General features: G+C 40.9%; 2 protein-coding genes across 22 annotated transcripts in view; both read right to left on the bottom strand.

Moving 5' to 3' along the window:
• The window catches only part of MAPT (microtubule associated protein tau), a 76,452-nt gene that overhangs the window by 16,024 nt on the left and 41,792 nt on the right, over positions 1-18,636 (bottom strand). For 14 of the 21 annotated variants that reach the window (XM_033169866.1, XM_033169867.1, XM_033169876.1 and 11 more), the window contains 6 exons: positions 16,184-16,246; positions 7,951-8,006; positions 5,901-6,098; positions 4,575-4,701; positions 3,323-3,376; positions 2,285-2,550 (listed from right to left, as the gene is read on the bottom strand). In XM_033169866.1, coding sequence (XP_033025757.1) covers positions 2,285-2,550; positions 3,323-3,376; positions 4,575-4,701; positions 5,901-6,098; positions 7,951-8,006; positions 16,184-16,246 — 764 coding nt within the window. The remainder of the gene's footprint in view (positions 1-2,284; positions 2,551-3,322; positions 3,377-4,574; positions 4,702-5,900; positions 6,099-7,950; positions 8,007-16,183; positions 16,247-18,636) is intronic. The other 7 variants (XM_033169868.1, XM_033169873.1, XM_033169879.1 and 4 more) reach the window with 3 other exon arrangements.
• On the bottom strand, positions 13,343-14,503 carry LOC117058606. The gene has a single exon (XM_033169880.1). It carries the CDS (start codon positions 14,388-14,390, stop codon positions 13,626-13,628), a length of 765 nt encoding a protein of 254 aa, XP_033025771.1. The 5' UTR covers positions 14,391-14,503; the 3' UTR covers positions 13,343-13,625.

Here is an 18,636-nt window from a genome sequence, read left to right as displayed (position 1 = left end):
TTTCGTGCAAAAAAAAAAATCGTCTTGCGAGGCAGCCCCATAGACTTTTTCGTCTTGCGGGGCAGCCTTCCGCTAGTGAATGCCTTTCGTCTAGCGAGTTTTTTGTCTAGTGAGGCATTCGTCTAGCGGGGCACCACTGTATATTGTAGTAGCACTAGGAGCCCACAACTAGATAGAAATTACTTATCAGCAACACAGTACTGCAGCAAACTGAAGACATGGCTTCAGATTCTGTGCCTTTCTGTGGCCTAATTCCATGTCACTTTACTTCCTTCCTTCCTCTCTGTAAACTCTCTATGCAAGAGAATGGAACTACCGGTAGTGAGTCTGGCTACTGATAAAGAAGCCTTACAGTTTTGCTGAAGATATTTGTCCTTTAGAGGAAGGGAGAATAATATAACTATCTTCTCCACATTAGCTCCCAACATCCCTTCATGTAGGAGAAGGGCCACAGCTCAGTGACAGATGATCTGCTTTGCATGCACAAGGTCCCCAGTTCAATCTCAGAAATCTCCAGGTACAGGCCTAATGCTGTGTGTTCCTAAGGCAAGGATTGCCGTCTCTTTCTTCCCAGTGCTTGGAGAGAGGAGTGAAGCAGCCAAGATTAGCACTTTGAATTGAGCAGGGAAATTTATTGGTGGCCAATGAAATCATGTCAGAATTGGTGTAATGAGCTAAGTTCATCTTCCTCCAATCAGAAATCTGGCTGAATCAGCTGCAGCTTCCAAAGGCAATCCCACATATAACACATTGCAGGAACCCTAGAAGTTATCAGAAGTTAGGCTATCCTTGTCCAGATAAGGGCGTAGCTGAGCCACCCGCCAAAGCTGATGGAAGGCATGCATGGCACAAAGGCCATTGATAATGCCTCTTTCTTACCTAGATGGAGGATAATGTGTATAAAAACTAGTCTCCTGCACAAAGGTAACATTTAAATGCATTGTGCTGCTCACCTTTGCCTCTGATCCTGACTATCACTGATATGTGGGCCCAGAAAGGAATGTGATCCCCAAGCTAAAAAAGGTTCTTCACCCCTGTGCTGAAGGAAGATTATCTCTCAGCCCTCTGCACAAGCCTCTTCCAAACACAGCAGGTGTTTTAGCAGTGAAAGTTATCTACATAGATAAACCTAGCTTAAGGATTTGCCAAGTGACATGTGTATACCATTTCTATTCTCCTTTCACATGTTGGTTGGGTACAGCACAGCTCTATCTAACCATGCACATAGCACTTTTCCTCACCACTGTGAGTCAGTGATTCTATGACATGGCTTTTAAATACGTGTCACCCCAGCTCTACTCTTGGTAAGAGTGTTCCATACATACTCCATTTACTCTATCTGCTCAGATTCCATGTGCTTTCTAACCCTTAGTTTGTACAAATGCACTTTGAGCACAGGGTGATCTGAAAGATGAAACAACTACTTTTTGAACAGAGACAGGGTTTGAGTTTGGAGTTTGGATTTGATATCCCGCTTTTCACTACCCAAAGGAGTCTCAAAGCGGCTAACATTCTCCTTTCCCTTCTTCCCCCACAACAAACACTCTGTGAGGTGAGTGAGGCTGAGAGACTTCAAAGAAGTGTGACTAGCCCAAGGTCACCCAGCAGCTGCATGTGGAGGAGCGGAGACACGAACCCGGTTCCCCAGATTACGAGTCTACCGCTCTTAACCACTACACCACACTGGTGAGGTTGGAACCAGAAAAGTAATGTAACATGGCATGGAGAAGATTGAGCCCATTCACTACTTTGTAGTACAGTGGTTCTCAAACTATAGAAAAGGCCCTCCAGGGAAGTGCAAGATATCTGGGACAGAAGACAGAGGGAGAAGATAACACAGTAGGCTCTGCCATAGGCCTTTTATTCCCAGCAGCAGAAATTTAGTTTGAAGCAACCGAAAATACAGCACTACCCATGGAAGTCTCAAAGTGGCAGCCAGGGCATTTTCAGAGTGTCTGGCCACAGGAGCTTCTCTCCATCCTGCCTCCTTTCCTGGTTGGCTAGTTTCAGGAGGAAGTTTGAGATGCTGTTTCAGTTTTCTTGAAATGCTACTGGTGGGTTTGTGGCCCATTCAAAAGATCTTTATACAAAGTTGTGGGCTACACAGAGACATCTGTGTGTAAAGATTCAGGGGACTCACACATTGAAGAGATGGCTTCCGCTGCAAGGGTCAGAATGTAATATAAGTTGAGAAGGGGACCAACGGAAGGTAGGTAACTTCCCATCTAACTCCAAACTTGTATTTCATTTGCCCACACATAAAGACAAGGTGCACTGGATTTACCTTTCCACCCCCTGGCTGATGCTTCAAATTTTCAGTGGAACCAATCTTGGACTTTATATTCTTCAGGTCTGGCATGGGGACAGGGGCTGTCTGCAAGCGGCTCTTGACTGAAGAAGGGGATTTTGGCGGGGTGCGAACCACTGCCACCTTCTTGGGCTCCCTGTTTGGTGGAGTTGGCAGGGAGGGTGTGCGGGAGCGACTGCCAGGAGTTCCTGGAGAGCCAGGGCTGCTGTAGCCACTCCTATCTCCAGACTTTACCGGTTCACCTGCAATTTGAAATGAAAGTACAACATGTTAAGTCATTGTTTAGCTGTTGATTCAAAAGAACCTTCCACACTGTTCAATATGCACAAAGGAATTTAGATCTACCAGGGAAGTAGAGCAGCAATGGCTGCCAATTTTGTACTGGCCACATTTAAAGTTTTGTTGCTGACTTTTTAAAGACCTAAACAACTTGGGATCTGGGTACCGAAAGAAACACCTTAATCAGTACAGACCTGCCCAGTTGTTGAAATGCCAAGACGAGACTCTGCTGGCTGGGCCACAACCTGGATAAATCCACATGGCAGAAAGCAGGGGGAGGACGTTTACTGTTAGAGCACCTAGCTTATTGAATCATCTCCCCACTGAAATAAGGAAGGAACCAATTTTGGTGAGTTTTTAGCACCTTCTGAAAATACACCTGTTCATCCAGGTCTTTGCCACTGAAAACTGTTCAGCTACTGCAGTTGTTGCCGTTTTTATTGTATTTTAATATGCCGTTTTATTATATCGGCATTTATTGCAGACCACCCTAGAATTTTAATGAAGAGTGATATAAAAATGTTTAAAAATAATAATATGCTATGTTGCATTTTGTACTGTTGCAACTTTCTTTCCAATGGAAAGATGGAAAGATATTTTAAAATATGAATAAAACAATCTTTTACCTACCCAAAAGAATGGTAATTTAAATATCAAGGTTTTACAGAATTTATGGTCAATGCCAGCGGTCAGGATTTGTTAGGAATGAAGAGGAAATAGTAAACTTTTTTTTACCTCTCTCAGATTTTGCTGCTGTGTTAGGGGGCCTTCTTTGCTCCTTTTTGGCAGCTGAAAGAACAAAAACAACCCCTCCGTGAAAAACAATGGTAATCTTGCCTCTTGGTAGCTAGGGGGGAAAGGAAGGGCAAACTACAGAGATTCCAACGATTATTAGAAAATAAAATGGAAACAGGGAAAGTGCACTAAGTGGGGGGGGGGGGAAGCACAGGAGCAGGAGCTTAAGCCCTATTTAACCCTACCTCCAAGACTGGGTAAACCACTCATTGTGTGACTATGGGAGAACACATGTATCTGGGGGTGGTAGAAGCAGCACCAGACCAAGACATAGGCTCAAGGCTTTCCAGCTGGTGCCACTATCAGCATCTTGTTGCAATGAGGCAATTCTTTATAATAAATAATAATATAATTCATTATTTATACCCCGCCCATCTGGCTGGGTTTCCCCAGCCACTCTGGGTGACTTCCAACAAAATATTAAAATACAATAGTCCGTCAAACATTAAAAGCTTCCCTAAACAGGGCTGCCTTCAGATGTCTTCTGAAGTCTGGTAGTTGTTTTTCTCTTTGACATCTGGTGGGAGGGCGTTCCACAGGGCAGGTGCCACTACCCAGAAGGCCCTCTGCCTGGTTCCCTGTAACTTGACTGATTCCCTGTAACTTGGTGATTCTTTAAAAAGAAGACAAGCTGGTAGCAAGAAACCACCATCTTAGGTCCCATTGTCATCATGGCAAGCATTGCACTGAGGGTGATACAAGATGGCAGCCACCTGCTGTCCAATCGTCCAGTGCTGAGTGAGACTTGGCTCTTAAGTAGGATTATGGTGGCAGTCAGAGGCAGAAATGGACAGGTTGCCTGGTGCTCCCTGCCCTTTATAAAAGCTCATCTTATGATTTTGAGAAAAGGCTACTTCTCATGTTACTTTTATTAAAATTCCAGCCTTGAGGCCTTTGTTAAATGAAATTTCACATCAACTTCATGCCACTTTCTTCAGAGGCTTTTCGGGTTCTTTTAAAAGGTTTGCCTGCACAGGCACAGTTCTTGGTCACATCTACTGCCAAGAAAAATATACTGAGGAAGGACTTGTACTTTCTCTTGATACACTACAAATAAAAGCAAAAACCTGACACCTTAGTATTTGAATGTGAGGAAGCTCAAGTAAACCACAGTTTGGAGCAATTTCCAGAAAGCAAAAAAACCAAACTACTATGTGAAACATGATCAACACAAAAAACCCTCTTCTCTTACCAAGACTGGGTGGTGTCTTGGGGATGGTGGGAGTTTTGGCAGGGATCCGAGAAGCATTGGCTGGACTCTTCTGATTCTGCCCCATACCAGGACGTGGAGTGGCTATCTTTGTTTTCATATCTGGACCCTGGTGACAGAAATTGAGAAAGTATTTATTGACTGCTCATAGACTAAAAAAGCAGAGTAAATTGCTGTGGATTAAGGGATTTCCTCTTTATTTACACATTTTCAACCTAGGCCTGAGAAATGGACTCACAATGCCAATACAAGTTTCAAGACTTCACCATGTGCTTATTATATGTATTTTTATGAGGCTTGGCATACAAAATGCTATTCTATTCAATTCTACCATTTTCTCATTTTATTTCAGAACATAAATAATGAACAACTTATTTAAATTAAAACTAATGGCTTGTCCAAATGCAAAGTTCATGATGTCTTGTCCCTACTTAGCTCCTAAACATGCAGGTTTTAGAATAGATATCCACTGTAATAACAGTATTACATAATCCCTCTTTCACCCACATTAATTGAATGCACTTATTTCACGAGTCCTTTCTGCAGCATAAAAAAATGTGATATCCACATGAAAACATGTGTGACTGTTGAATAAATCTTTCACTGTTACATCACCACAGCTTGCAGGAGCAGGTGTGATAACATGCAAATACTATGCTATCTGGAAAACCTGAGCAACAAGCAACATCAAATGTCTTACATATCCATTAACTAAAGCTCAGTAATACGCTGGCAATGTCCAGGGGGGAAAAACATGAATATAAAAAACTAAGAAAGATTTAAGCAGAATAAACAAAGTTGGCTAAAAGGAATTTATATTTGCACTTTTCATTTCTTCTCTAAATTGCAGTTTTATTATTACCTACCCAGAGATCTGCAGATGTGGGGAGGTTGTAGACTAAATAAATAACACTCCATCTGAGCACATTAATGTATCAAGTGGTGATTTATTTGACTTCATTTATGTGCAAATTAAACACAATATTAAGTGCAATGTGAGGCTGCTTGTTCAACTATTAGAAAGAAGTATTCTTCAACTTAGCTATAATCATGGGTCAATCCTAGCACAATCTCTTAAAACGGGAGAAAAAGGCAATAGATTGGGGTAGTAGTAGCTAGCCATAACCAAGTAAAGTATATTCATATCTTGATCATTAGGAAACAAATTACAAACCACAACAACAACCACTTGCATGCAATTTGCTGTAAATGCATACCCAACCTAATGCAAGGAATCTAAGCAAATGGTAAAGAAATAGATTTACCCCAGCCATCACTCCACCAACTTCTTTTTACACCATTTCTTACCTTGCCCCTTTTCTCTTTTGTTCCTGTACTGGTTGGTCGGGATGCGATAGAAGAGATGCATTTAGGGATGGAGGTTGGTACTGAGGACTCAGCAGGGTTGGAGGGTTTTTTCAAAGGGATAGAACTAACAGAGGAGTTTCGTTTGGGAATAATGGAGGTTCTACCTTCCAAGATTTTGACAGAGGAAGGTGTGGATGTCTTAAAAACATGTGAACAAAATAAAATAAAACCAAAGATCAGCATGATAAAAAAGTTTAAAAAAAATCAAAATAAACTGAAAAAGTGTGGTGGTTAAAGTAAAGTCAGAATGACCAATGGCCTTAAGCATGTTAAAAGAAAGTCAAAACCTAACTGAAACTGGCTCTCTATCTACTGCACTGCGCTGGCATTAAGGAGGATTTCAAAGCATCACATCATCTATCTCACCCTTAGAAGGATAGGTTACCAAAATCACAGGTTTTTGAAGAGTACATCGTCAAAGGAACATCTGAAAGTAAATATGCTCCCACATTTATCAGTTCTGTGGCATTGGTTTCCACCATGACATTATCACAAAGAAGAATTCTGGGAGAGATGGTGACAGCTATATCCAGGAGTGGCTGGCAGGGCAGCACAGATCTGGCGGCCTTGCTCTCTTGCCTTCCAAACATGACATGATGTTGCTACTTATTGAGAGGGGGAGTAGGAAGGCAATGAGAACTTGGTGTTGGAGGAGTGTTCAGCTGGCTCTGCTGCCACACCAGTACCTGCTGAGCTCTCAGTTGCCTTGCCCTCTCCCCCTCCCAGTAAGCAGCAGCAACACACTGTTTGAAAGCGGGGACACCAATGCAACCTGAGCCAATCTGCCAGCCACTACTGGCTCCATCAATCCCTTTGAGCTTGCAACATAACCTAGAAAAACCACAGGTTTCGCCATTTGTTGTTTTACTCCCATGGGAATAGCTGATTAGTGTCTGAACAGGTTTCCATTAAATAAAGAAGTTTGCTTCAGCCTCTTCACCAGTAAGCCACTTCATTGTTACTACTGAATGAAGAAGAAGGGTTTCTGAACTACCATGATCAACAAACAAGCCAGACTCTGTGGATGTATTGCTAGCTACATGGCCACCAGCAGACATTTTCCACACAATCTGTTTGACAGCTAGGAAGGGGAGAGAGAAGTTAAGTTCCAAAACTTAACCCAAAAACACAGGCTTGAGAGAACAAGCCTTAAAAAAACCGGCAGAATAAAACTGTAGTCCTTCCCGTCACATGCCTTTTCCAGATAAGTCTGTGGGCCTGTCAAAGGAATCCTTATTTTCAAGCTTCCTGTGGGTGCTCTGATCCATTTTGTGGCTTGCCTTATTTGCTCTTTAGGCAATTCAGTATTTTCTTTTTGAGTTTCTGATTAATGAGGCAAACAATTATTTTCAAAGCTTGAGTTATAGGGCAAAGTTTGACAGCTGCTGATTTTGTACAACAAAAAGAGGATTTCATTCACTATATCATTCATTCATTCATTTAGATAGATCCCTCTCACCATTAGCCCTAAGTAGGTTACACTTTAAAAGCTACACATAGAAATACACAATAAAATCAAGCTCACATTAAAATGTGTTTAAACTAGTGGGTAGGATTCTCCAAAGCCAGCACCACAGGGAGGAAGAGAGGCTGTCCCTGAAGCAGAAGTTCCACAAACAAGCTTAACCCTGATTACCACACAGAAATGCTTCTCAGAGATACTCAGGCTTGAATGAAACTCTATGCAAAAGGAGATGTCAAGTTTTACAGCAGCAACTTCCTGTTCACATCTAGTTTAGTTACAGGGAAGAAAGTGGCTTCTCGAGCTTAAAATACTGATTTTAAAGGGATTCTAACTTAGAATGCACACTGAGCCTTGCAAAAAAAAAAAGTGGTGGGGGGGGGGAAGAGACAACGAACTGCATTTAAAGGTTTCTTGCAGAAAGCAAAATATTTATTCCATCAAAGATAAAGAAAAATGTTTTAAGGAAGAACCAAGAATGCAGAGATGATGAATTGTATCCATGTTCATATATGCTTGTCAGCTTACCTTTAGTTTAGGCTCTTCAGTCCCAGTCTCATTTTTATCTTTGTTGTCCATTCGAGCTGATGAGAAAGGAGAAATACTGTTACATTTTGCTGTGTGGAAGGGTGGCAGTTCTAAAATAGCTTCTGGAGATTGTAACTGTAGCATGCAACTCTCCTCTGCCCTTGCATAAACAGTAGTAGGAAAGCTCCATTCCTTACAGAACTATATTTCTGATTTATAAATTTGCTCTCACTCTTTCAGGCTAAGCTTTAATGCAACAAGCAAGCATGTTGTGCCTCACACCATCTGGGAAAGCAAAATAAAATAAATAAATATTGCCAGCTGTATTGGGAATGAAAAAAGAATAAGAGTTCCCAACTGATTGGTGCCACTTCTGGAAGCTCTTCGAAGTGTTTTGTGTGAAGCTCTGTTTGCAGTGTGATGTCAGGAACTGGCAATAGCACTGTGGCCTTTAACCACTGAAGTAACAGATCACTTTTAATAACCCCATAGACTTCTAAATACAAGTAGTCCAATAACCTCTGCCTGTCTGCATTAAACTATCTGAAAAAAGCAGTAAACCAGTTAAAGCTGAACCATTTAGTTGGTTCAAGTAGTTTCCACACTCCTTATAATGGAACACCCAAGTTTAACAAAACACTTACTTGGGACAAAAAGTATGATTCTGTGTCAAAAGTATTCATGCTCCTCTCTAACAGAATGTTGCTTTGCCTGCTTTAGATCAGTTCATACAAAATGCTAAATCAATGTTTATCATTTTGATAGGGGATAAAGAAGCTACTAATTAGTTCCAAACAATACAACGTAGCTAGTGGAAAAATCAGCTTAAAACAAAAAGTGTAAGCCTTGCTTTCAGCTCACTCTAAGTGTAGGATTCAGTTTTAGGCCATAAAGGGCAACATGTAAATTTAGTGAAAGGGTTAAGTTCAGTCCAAGTTAAAAGCTAAAGTTTCAGCTTTTAGTTCAGTTAAAACCAGTTTAAAATAGTTCTATTTAGCGTTCAAAATTAGAGTGTAAGTTAAAACTTTAAACATTAGGGTATTTTAAAAAAACCCAATTCAAGCTCAGTAAAGGCCTGGTTTAAGCTTATTAAGCATAGCATGTAAACTAAGGGGTAAGGGTTGACCTTACGGCAAGTTGAAAGCTCAGGTTTTTTTTTTTTGTTCAGTTTCAAAATCAGTTAAAATCATTCAGATTTAAAGCACTTTCATTCCCGGAAGGGTTTCAACTGCCCACATCACATATCCCTCAATGTCACTACCCAGGGTGCTAAACTGACATGAATTTACCTTTCAGATTTTTAGTCATTGGAATTTATTGCAACCCAAGGAGTCTTACCTCCTTGCAGGCCCATGCAGAACTTGTCTGAGGCCTGGGGCAGGAGTCTTGTTAGAATAAAGTTATAAGTGAAACAAAATAGAAAATTCTTTCCAGTAGCACCTTAGAGACCAACTGAGTTTGTTCTTGGTATGAGCTTCCGTGTGCATGCACACTTCTTCAGATACCAAAGTTATAAGCTCAAACAAAAAAACAGCCAGTCCCTGGTGGGGCCCGTCAGTCGCCTTAGCCCAGCAATGCCTGGGGCTAGTGTACCCGGCTGCCTGCACCCCCTCCCGACCCCTTGCAGGTGCCTGCCTCCTTGTGTTTTTCCAACAATGACTTCCTGATCTAATTGGCTGCTGCAGAAGTTGGGGGAAGCTAGACAGGACAATAAGCTTCAGGCAACCTAGAGAGAAAGAATCTGCTTTAGAAGCACAAAAGGAGCCCATCTGGTGAAGATTCTTAGTCCCAGTGACAAAGTGTCAAGGTAACATGCAATTTAGGCATTTGCGCAAGTTAAAAACAGAGCAAGCGGGTCAAGGCTCACTATGCTCCACCTCTTCTTTGATTTAAAATTTAAACAACACAAAGCATGCAGGCAGGAAGCCAGCAGGGGTGTGGGGTCTATTTAGAACACTGTGCAGAATGCCACATAAACAACTAATGGCTGCCTAAATAGAAGTCATGGGTGTTTACTCAGTGCAGTGAGCTCCTGACCCTCAGGGAACAAGCTCATTCCCTTGTGGCCAAGGAATCTTCTTCTTTTTTAATCTAACTTGTCCATAAGATGTAGTGTGAGGACACTGTGTACTTAGAATTTCAAAAAGACTTTGATAAAGTAACTCACCAAAGACTCCTGATTAAAGGTAGTGGTCATGGAATAAGAGGAGAGACTCTCTTGTGGATTAGTAATTGGCTATGAAAGAGGTTTAAAAAAAGGGCTACCAAAATTATCATGGGACCGGAACAACTCCTATATGAGAAGCTGCATTTTCGGCTTATTCATACAATAATCTAGGGCCACCAAATAAAGCTGAGCAGCACAAATCTGGTCCAATGTGATAATTGTCAACTTCATATTATTCACTGAGGAAAAAAGTTGCAGAAGCAGGGCAACAAAGGGGCTGCTGGCAGGAAGTAGCTTCACACGCAAACTTTTTTTGTTTTTTAAATAGCAAAATCTGAATACATATACTGTATCGAAAATGGGGCTGCTACACCCACATTCAGCCAACAGAATTGGCTAAAGGAGAAGAGAGGCTGAAATGTTTGCCTGCAAATCAGCCTGAGAAAGATGGATTGATTGCAACCAACATTCTGTTCACCCCTGCCCTACAGGAAACTGGTGTGTGTGTGTGTGTGTGTTTGCAAAGATTATAATCCTTGACTAGTATATCATGGACACATAAAGACTGGTATTATGCTCTGCTGCTGAAGTGCACACATTGTTTTTGTTCTGTTACGAGAAAGTTGATATCTTTTGTTGTGTATCTATGTCACTCAGGATTGCCTTGGGCAATATAAAGCAAATAAATAAATAAATATGCTCACTGATGATTACATTTCCCATATTTGCATGGACATCTGCATGACACTTTTCTGAACAAAGCCTTATAACGAAAGATTATAGGTACAGCCTGTAATCATGCTACCCATCCATCCTGGTTCTTGATAGAATTTTGTAGACAATTGTCCATTGCTGCCAGAACACAATAAATTGCAGGGTGAGTATGAGGGCCCACTTCTCAGCTACCCCAAGCTGAAGTGATAAGCTTGATGCAGAAGAATTCCATAAGGCCATGAGTCACTGAGTTTCCTTCAAAGAGCAGCTTGTCATAGAATAACTTGACGTTAGAATCACCAATGCTTAGTCCAGATGGAGTGAGCTCCCATTGCTTTGTCCCAGCTCCTGCTAATCTAGCAGCTCAAAAGCATACCAGCACGCGTAAATAAATAGGTACTGCTGAGGCAGGAAGGTAAACGGCGTTTCTGTGTGCTCTGGTTTCCATCATGGTGTTCCGTTGCGCCAGAAGCAGTTTAGCCATGCTGGCCACATGACCCAGACAACCGCCGGATGCCTCGGCCTGAAAGCAGAGATGAGCACCGCACACCATAGTCGAATTCGACTGGACTTAACCATCCAGGGATCCTTTACCTTACCTTATACCTACATATCTTTTTCTTTTCCAGAGGCTTCCTTTTCAACGGCTTAGCAGTGACAAGATTCTTCATTCTAGAAGATTCTACAGTTACTTGTAGCCAGCACCTTTCTCTTTACTACAAACTGAAACTTCTGGAGCTATGAGCATTGTCATCTGATCAGCCTATGCAAAGCATTTTCAAACATTCATCAACTGCTCAGGTTTGGACAGAATATATAAGTATCATTTGGATTGTTCTGGGCCTTGGGTCTCTTCTTGAGCTTTGGTTCTACTGGTTTTCTCCCCTTTCAGTTCTAATGCTCTCTTTGCAGCTGACAGAAAGGCCATCTCTTCTACCACAGCTAGAAGTTTCAATGCCAAAGAAGCTCAGAGTTAAGTTCTTTGAGCTAAGATTCCTTCAGAGAAACTAAAAGACAGTCCAGCAAACTGTTAGTGGATATAGCACAGGCTTTTCTCCCATACGAGTGCTTTGAGCTGATTTACAAAGTCCACCCAAGAGCTCTTTGCACAATTTGGGCAGTTCTGGCAGGATTCAACAGCATGCACCACTCTATAGAATATTAGACAATGGCCATGCTCAACTGACAATAGGATCTTTCTTCCAAAGAGATGGTGCATTAACAACCCCCATGATCCATTTATGACTAGCAGTGTTCACTGGAACCCATATAATAATATAGTAATAATTTATTATTTATACTCCGCCCATCTGGCTAGGTTTCCCCAACCCATGAAGATCAGGTTACCCTTCATGAAGGGATTTCAACATTCCAATTTACTCTACTACAAATTCTGAAAAGCTGGGGGGGGGGAGAGAAACACCAGTGCTAATTGTTTCACCTGCTTGCCTACTGTGCAAGATGCAAAAATATTTAGTCTTTCAAGCAGAGGAGGAAGACTCATGCCTCCTTATTGCAGAAGTTCCAAAAGGTCCCAACTGTGATGTCAATATCTGTTATTTAGGAAACTCTTTGGTTCCCCCCCCCCCCGCCAGAAAAAACCCTCCACATATGAAACTATGAAGAGAAAATGTAGAAAGGGGTGTTCTTAAAGAAGATACATACATGTATTTTCTATTCACACAGTTCCACAAAAAATAGGAATAGCCTGAAATCATGCAAAATTTCATACAGCAAATTGAATATTCTTTTGAAGTTAATGCAAATGTATTTGTAAAGGAAGCAGCCCACCTTTATTATGGAAGGACCATTGTTAAGCATTTTATCCTGCCTATAGGTCACACCATCTATCACCTTTAGCTGACACCCTATACAAAGGGTAGCCAACATGATCACCCTCAGCTGTTGTGGATAACAATGCCCATTAGTCTCAGCCAGTGTGACCAATAGTCAGGGATGCTGAGAGTTGTAGTCCACAACATCTTGAGGACACCACATTGGCTACCCCTACTCTACATTATTTATCCTGGATGCAGGTGAGCAAAACAAACCCCAAAATCTTACACCCTTTGGAAGCTTTTACACATGAGGCTTGATTGTGCATTTACATGTGCACTGTGCAGCATTTGTGCCATGTGTAAATGTAGTTAATGGATGGACAGAATACAGAATTGAAAGGGAGAGAAAATTATAGCCAATGTATGTTTCACATTAGCATTAAACAGATTTAAGCCAAGGCCAGCATAAGTGAAACATTATTTGTTTAATACACACCACAGTGATCTCTGACAGCTATTAGATAAGCTAGAATGGGAATGCACGATGAGAATCAGAGACTTGAAAGAATGATGAGACAGTTTATATAACAAGTTTCTGATCAAGGCCAAGATCAGTTACCTCAATTCTTGCTTTACCTATATCTTGTCTCAGTGTTGGCCAAACTTGGGTCTCCAGCTGTTTTTGGACTACAACTCCTACCATCCCTAGCTAACAGGACCAGTGGTTAGGGATGATGGGCACTGTAGTCCCAAAACAGCTGGAGGGCCAAGTTTGGCCATCATTGTCTTATCTAATTGGTTATAAGACCTGCCAGTGGAGGATCTCAGATGAAGTGAAAAGAGCTAAAATTCCATAAAATATAAATTGCGGTGGTGATTGGTGAGAAGCAGCAGCAGCATCCATGCAGGATAAGCATGCAGCCATTGTATTAATGGATTGTACTCACACCCCAAGACCAAATGAAGCAGACAGCCATGGATGTAGAGCAGTGCCACACAAACATTTTTGTTTCCTGTCATCTTATCAGGGAAACTGCCGAAGCAGCAGGATTCAGGGAGAGATGTGCAAAATCATTTGTGGTTTTAGCAGCCTTGCTTTCTTTAAGCAGGACAACTGAGCAACACACACACATGCACACACCTTTCAGAAGTGGCAATCGACTGCTTTGTTTCTCTGGTGAACAATAGGCAACTTTTTTTCCAGAAGCCTTTTGCAGTTCTGAGGCCTGCACAGTTTCCAGTGTCTCCCCTTCCAGGGAGATGCTCTCCCCTGAAAGCTTGCCTACTTCTAGTACACATTCCAAAGTTTTGCTCTCCTTCGGGACATTAGCTTCAACCTCAACTTGGTAAATATGCTCAGAGGGGTCCAATTCTGCAGCCATGGCACACCTTTCATCTTCTGATACGAATGGCCTTCTCTCATCCAGACTATCCTGCTGAGTTGTTTCATCAGTGTCTCTGTCTTCAACCTTTATCTGTCCAAAGGCAACTTCTTTCAAATCACCTCTGAAGTAGAGTGAGCCATCAGCTGTTGGAAAATATGCCGTGTGAGCAATTCCCACCGGCTTGCTTATCGAAATCAGCAGAGAATCTCTCAAAAGTCCCATCCCTTCCATCATTTTTAGGCTGGCTGGTCCCAATCCTGCACCAACTTTTTTAAGGTACTGATGTTGTGGGCACGCCAATAACCACTTTCTCAATAAGATCCTGCAACTGATTATGAATTCTGAAGACAGCCTTCTCCTGGCTTCTTTCAGCTCTGTGGAACTCCATGTATCCATCCAGCATCTTTAGCATAGTGGGTACATAAAAGGGTTCCACACAATCTGCTCATTGGGCTTTATCTGTCTGTGCAGATTCAATTTCATTGCCTAGTGATGCAGAGATTCTCCTCTCCCCCCCCCCAAAAAAAAACCCTCTGGGCTATCAATGATCTCCCACAAAGGGAGTAAATTATAGGAAATGTGAGGGTAGCTATAATATGCCTTGGTTTATTTCATAGGTGCTCAGATAAACAAGCTATTTTGGATTTTGAATGATTTCATTCTTAACCCATTTGCAATGTGTTCCTAAATTCTTGGTTCCACTCTCCCTAGCAATACTGAAGTATGCAGTTCTATTAAGGTATACAAGAAGGGCATTAAGCACAGTAAGAAGTTAGCATGTTTATATCAATACAAAGCCATTTTTGAAACACTACTAAATTAATTATAAATATTTGAGAGAATATCACTAAAAGAGCAAAACTGAATACCACAGCACCATTTGCTATAGTCAACTCTACTTTGGTTAGTCTAAAAGTAGTCCTCAGAACTCCTATCCTGTTTGAGATGACAATATTGTACTTCTCAAATGTCTGTTACGATAATGAAACACAAACACAAGCATTTAACTTACAAAATCCATCAAATATTGCAAAATTATAGAGGCTGATACTGGATGTAGAAAAAATACACCTCTATTATCAAAACAGTGCTACGACATACACATATTTCTTCCCATTTTCAAGAGTTACTTCAACCAGTTTGCTGAAGTAATTCAAAAATTAGATCTGTAGGTTAATTAGCTGAAAACTTTCATTTTCATAACATTTATCATTATTCTGTAATCTTATTCACTCATGGCCTTCATCACTATAGTACTAAATGTATTTCTCTTATTTTGGGTTATAAAAGGCATGCTAAAAAAAAAAAAGTTCACAGCTTTAGGGCCACGATGGCAGTGTTCCAGCACACTCAGTCACCACCTTCCACCTCCCTTTCCTGTACTTTTTACTAGTTCTCCACTATCTTTTTTGAGGCATGTTGCTAAAATTCTAAAACAGTAGTGATGGTGAATGACCTCCACAATAAACAATGGTTTAACCATTATTTGTTCTATGCATTGGCCTCAAGCTAATGACTCTCCCTTCCCCTCCTGTGTGGCTGTAAGGAGATAGGGAGCTTTGACTTTTGATTTCAATTAACCACAGTCAAACACTGCATCCAAAACCTTAACTGTATTTTATCTTAACTTTAATTAGTTGAAAGAAGCCAGCATCACAGACTATTGTTTGAAGTATGCTGGTTTCAACTGAAGAGAATTAACAAACCACAATTTGTCTTAATTTGAACATATTGCTTAACTGCAGTCAGTTCAAATGGACAGAAAAAAAATTAAACTCTTCCTAACCATGCCCAAGACTTGCTGTGGCTCATTTCTCTAATGAAAAACCATGGTTTATGGTAATTCCCAAACAAGACCAATCACTGATTTAATAAGGGGTATTACAGCATTGTCTGTACTGTACTAAGTTCCATTAATTTCCTTAATAAAACAGAGCAGAACAAAAGATGGTGGAAGTATAAGGATTCCAATATGCTTTCCTTCATGGTAACAGCAATTGCAGAACCCAGCAAAAATGAAAATAGGGGATTCAACCATAAAAATAAAAGTAGGATTGCTAATATTTGTGGGCTATAAAAAAGGACGCAACACACCAAGTATTATTTCTATCTGATTGTAACTTCCATCTCAACCCAGCAGTCCAGAGCTTAGCATTTTAAGTTCTGCAGAGCAACAATAATGTACATACCTTGAGCATCCCCCGCAGCATGGTCTTCAAGGCTAGAAGTAGAGCCTAAGTCTGCTTCCTCAGCTACATTTTTCAAGTCGAGGATGGGAAAATGGTTTCAACATTAAAAATGGTACAAGACAAATGCCTCTAACCTTCTTACCAGTTTTACTTAATTTTTTAATATCAGAGGAGTAAAATATATTGAACCTGAATGGCAGCACATTTAAATGAAAATGGGATGAAATGGATAGAAACATCCCCACTCATACAAATCAGCACTGATCTACTCTTGAGCCATATTCAGCAGTGAATTATATCTCGAGCTTGGAGAAGGATGTAGTAAAATTGACAGCTTTTATAAAATAGAATCTAAATAAATAAATAAAATAAAATAAAATAAATCTGACCATATATATTGCAATGAATTTATTTCGAAGTTTCTCAAAAGTGAGAGCATCCTTCCCTACAAAATAGTTAACAGCCTGATACTATGCAGACCTAGGTATGGCTATACCCATTTAGAACAATGGGAGTAAGCATATCTAGGAGGTACAAGCAGCTTCTTGATTTTTTTTCCTTCAACCTCAGATTTAGTGCATGCCTTAACAAAGTCATACAGCAGTATGGAGTACACCTATAGAACTGGTCAATCCCCCCACCCCCAAATTCCGGGGGAGGGGCCTTCAAGTCCCAAGTCCCTGCTTCCTCCATAAGGTATGGTTAAGATTGACCTGCCCATTTATCTTGGTTTCTAATGGAACACATTTTACAAGGCTCAGTTATTTGTTTCATAACTAGAGGACCGTCTCCAGGGGCTGTTTTTTACAATACTGTTATGAGCTTGAACTGTCTTGATTATTTTTATTGAGTCTATCATTATTGCTGCTGCCTACATTGTCACTTGATGGGGTCAGGGATTTGTCAAAAGAACATTAATCTTCCCTAGTCACTGGGGATGTTTTCCGTAATGGTCTGAAATTCTCTCTCTCTCTCTCTCTCTCTCTCTCTCCCCCCCCCCCCAACCAGCCTGTGGAATATGACACAAATCAGAGCTAGCAGGAAAAGCAGAGAAACTGCTTATAATGGGTCTGAATTTAGAGAGAATGCTGCAAATTCAGTTAAATTGAAATAATCAAATGGGGAGAAATTAAAGGGATTTATAGGGGCATAAGTAGTTGTTCTTTTTAGAAACCGATGAAGGATCAGTGCTTTTCCTGTTGTAGCAGTCTACTGCTTCCAGGCCACTTCTATATTTATAAATGGAAAGACAAGTTGTTTACTTGTGACTAATGTTTGAGTGGTCTTCTGTGCAATCAGAACATATGGATTCTGCATCTGCACAAAGCAACATCTCAGAAATGTCTAGAGTTTTAGAAATCCAGGAGCTCACACTGGCTTTCTCCCTTTGAGTGGGCAGACCCTGCATGATGAACATGCCTCAAGGGACAGGCAAGTGCTATCCCACTCATGAAGTAATTTGACTTTTTATTTGTGGGCTCCACATAGTCACATATATGGAAATTACCAAGATGACCTACCCAAAGGTGGATGGAGGCAGCTCAATTGAACCAATTATGTAGGCTGACTCTCCTAAGGGTTGTATTTGTCCTGGCCCCGATATAGTTAGCATGGTCTGTGATAAAAGTTGATGAAGTAGATCAGGTAGCTGATTGGCAGAGCTCTGGCAAAGGTGTAGCCTAAGAAAGTGCTGCTGAAGTGTGACCTGTCCTTTCAATAGTGGAGTGCATATGGGCCAAGGTGTCAGCATGAAAGAGAGATAAAAAACCACATCTCCTAAACTGGAAAGTCAATTCAACAGTGTATGTTGGCCAATAATAAAGATATTGAGAAAAAAAAAGTATTTTTTTCAGATATAGGGAGGGTGGAACAAAAAGCAGCTTCATGATCATCTTTAGACCACTTGTTGATATCAAAGGCCTATAAAAGCACACTGTCAGATGAGGCGTTTAGATGAGAGGCTCTGTTCCTGCATGCTTACCTAGTGAACATAAAACCAACAGAGCACAAATCTACTTTGTGTATCTCACCTAGTTAATGCCAGCCCTATGGTAGGGTGAATCAGGAGAAAACTTGGAACTTAGCAGTCACTGAACAAAGGAAAGGAATGATATTGTGTACAAAGAAGTGGTTGTATCTAACTAAATTTTACTCTTAGATGGCCCACTGGGTAGTACTCAATGTTAGTCCTACTCAGAGTTGATTCACTCATTTCAATGGGTCTATTTTTGGTAGGACTTAGGTCTATTAATTTCAATGGGCTGCATTCAACTAAGTCAATCGTGTCTATTAGTTTCTATGGGTCTACTCTGACACTGAATGCAACCACAAAACTGAACTAGTCTGGATTAATTTTGAGAGAAAAGTAAGAAAAAACCCTCCCAAAATCTCAAAAGGATAATATGTTCTATGATGCTGTTCAGGCAACAACCGAAAAAGAACTGGACAGGAAC

Source organism: Lacerta agilis, chromosome 14 (assembly GCF_009819535.1).
Source record: "Lacerta agilis isolate rLacAgi1 chromosome 14, rLacAgi1.pri, whole genome shotgun sequence".
NCBI lineage: Eukaryota > Metazoa > Chordata > Lepidosauria > Squamata > Lacertidae > Lacerta > Lacerta agilis.
Note: the sequence above shows the minus strand (reverse complement) of the source record. Positions and strands in the feature narration are given on the sequence as shown.

What these genes read in the sequence shown, in the direction of transcription:
- LOC117058606 (XM_033169880.1), bottom strand. Translation starts at nt 14,390, where the DNA reads ATGGATACATGGAGTTCCACAGAGCTGAAAGAAGCCAGGAGAAGGCTG.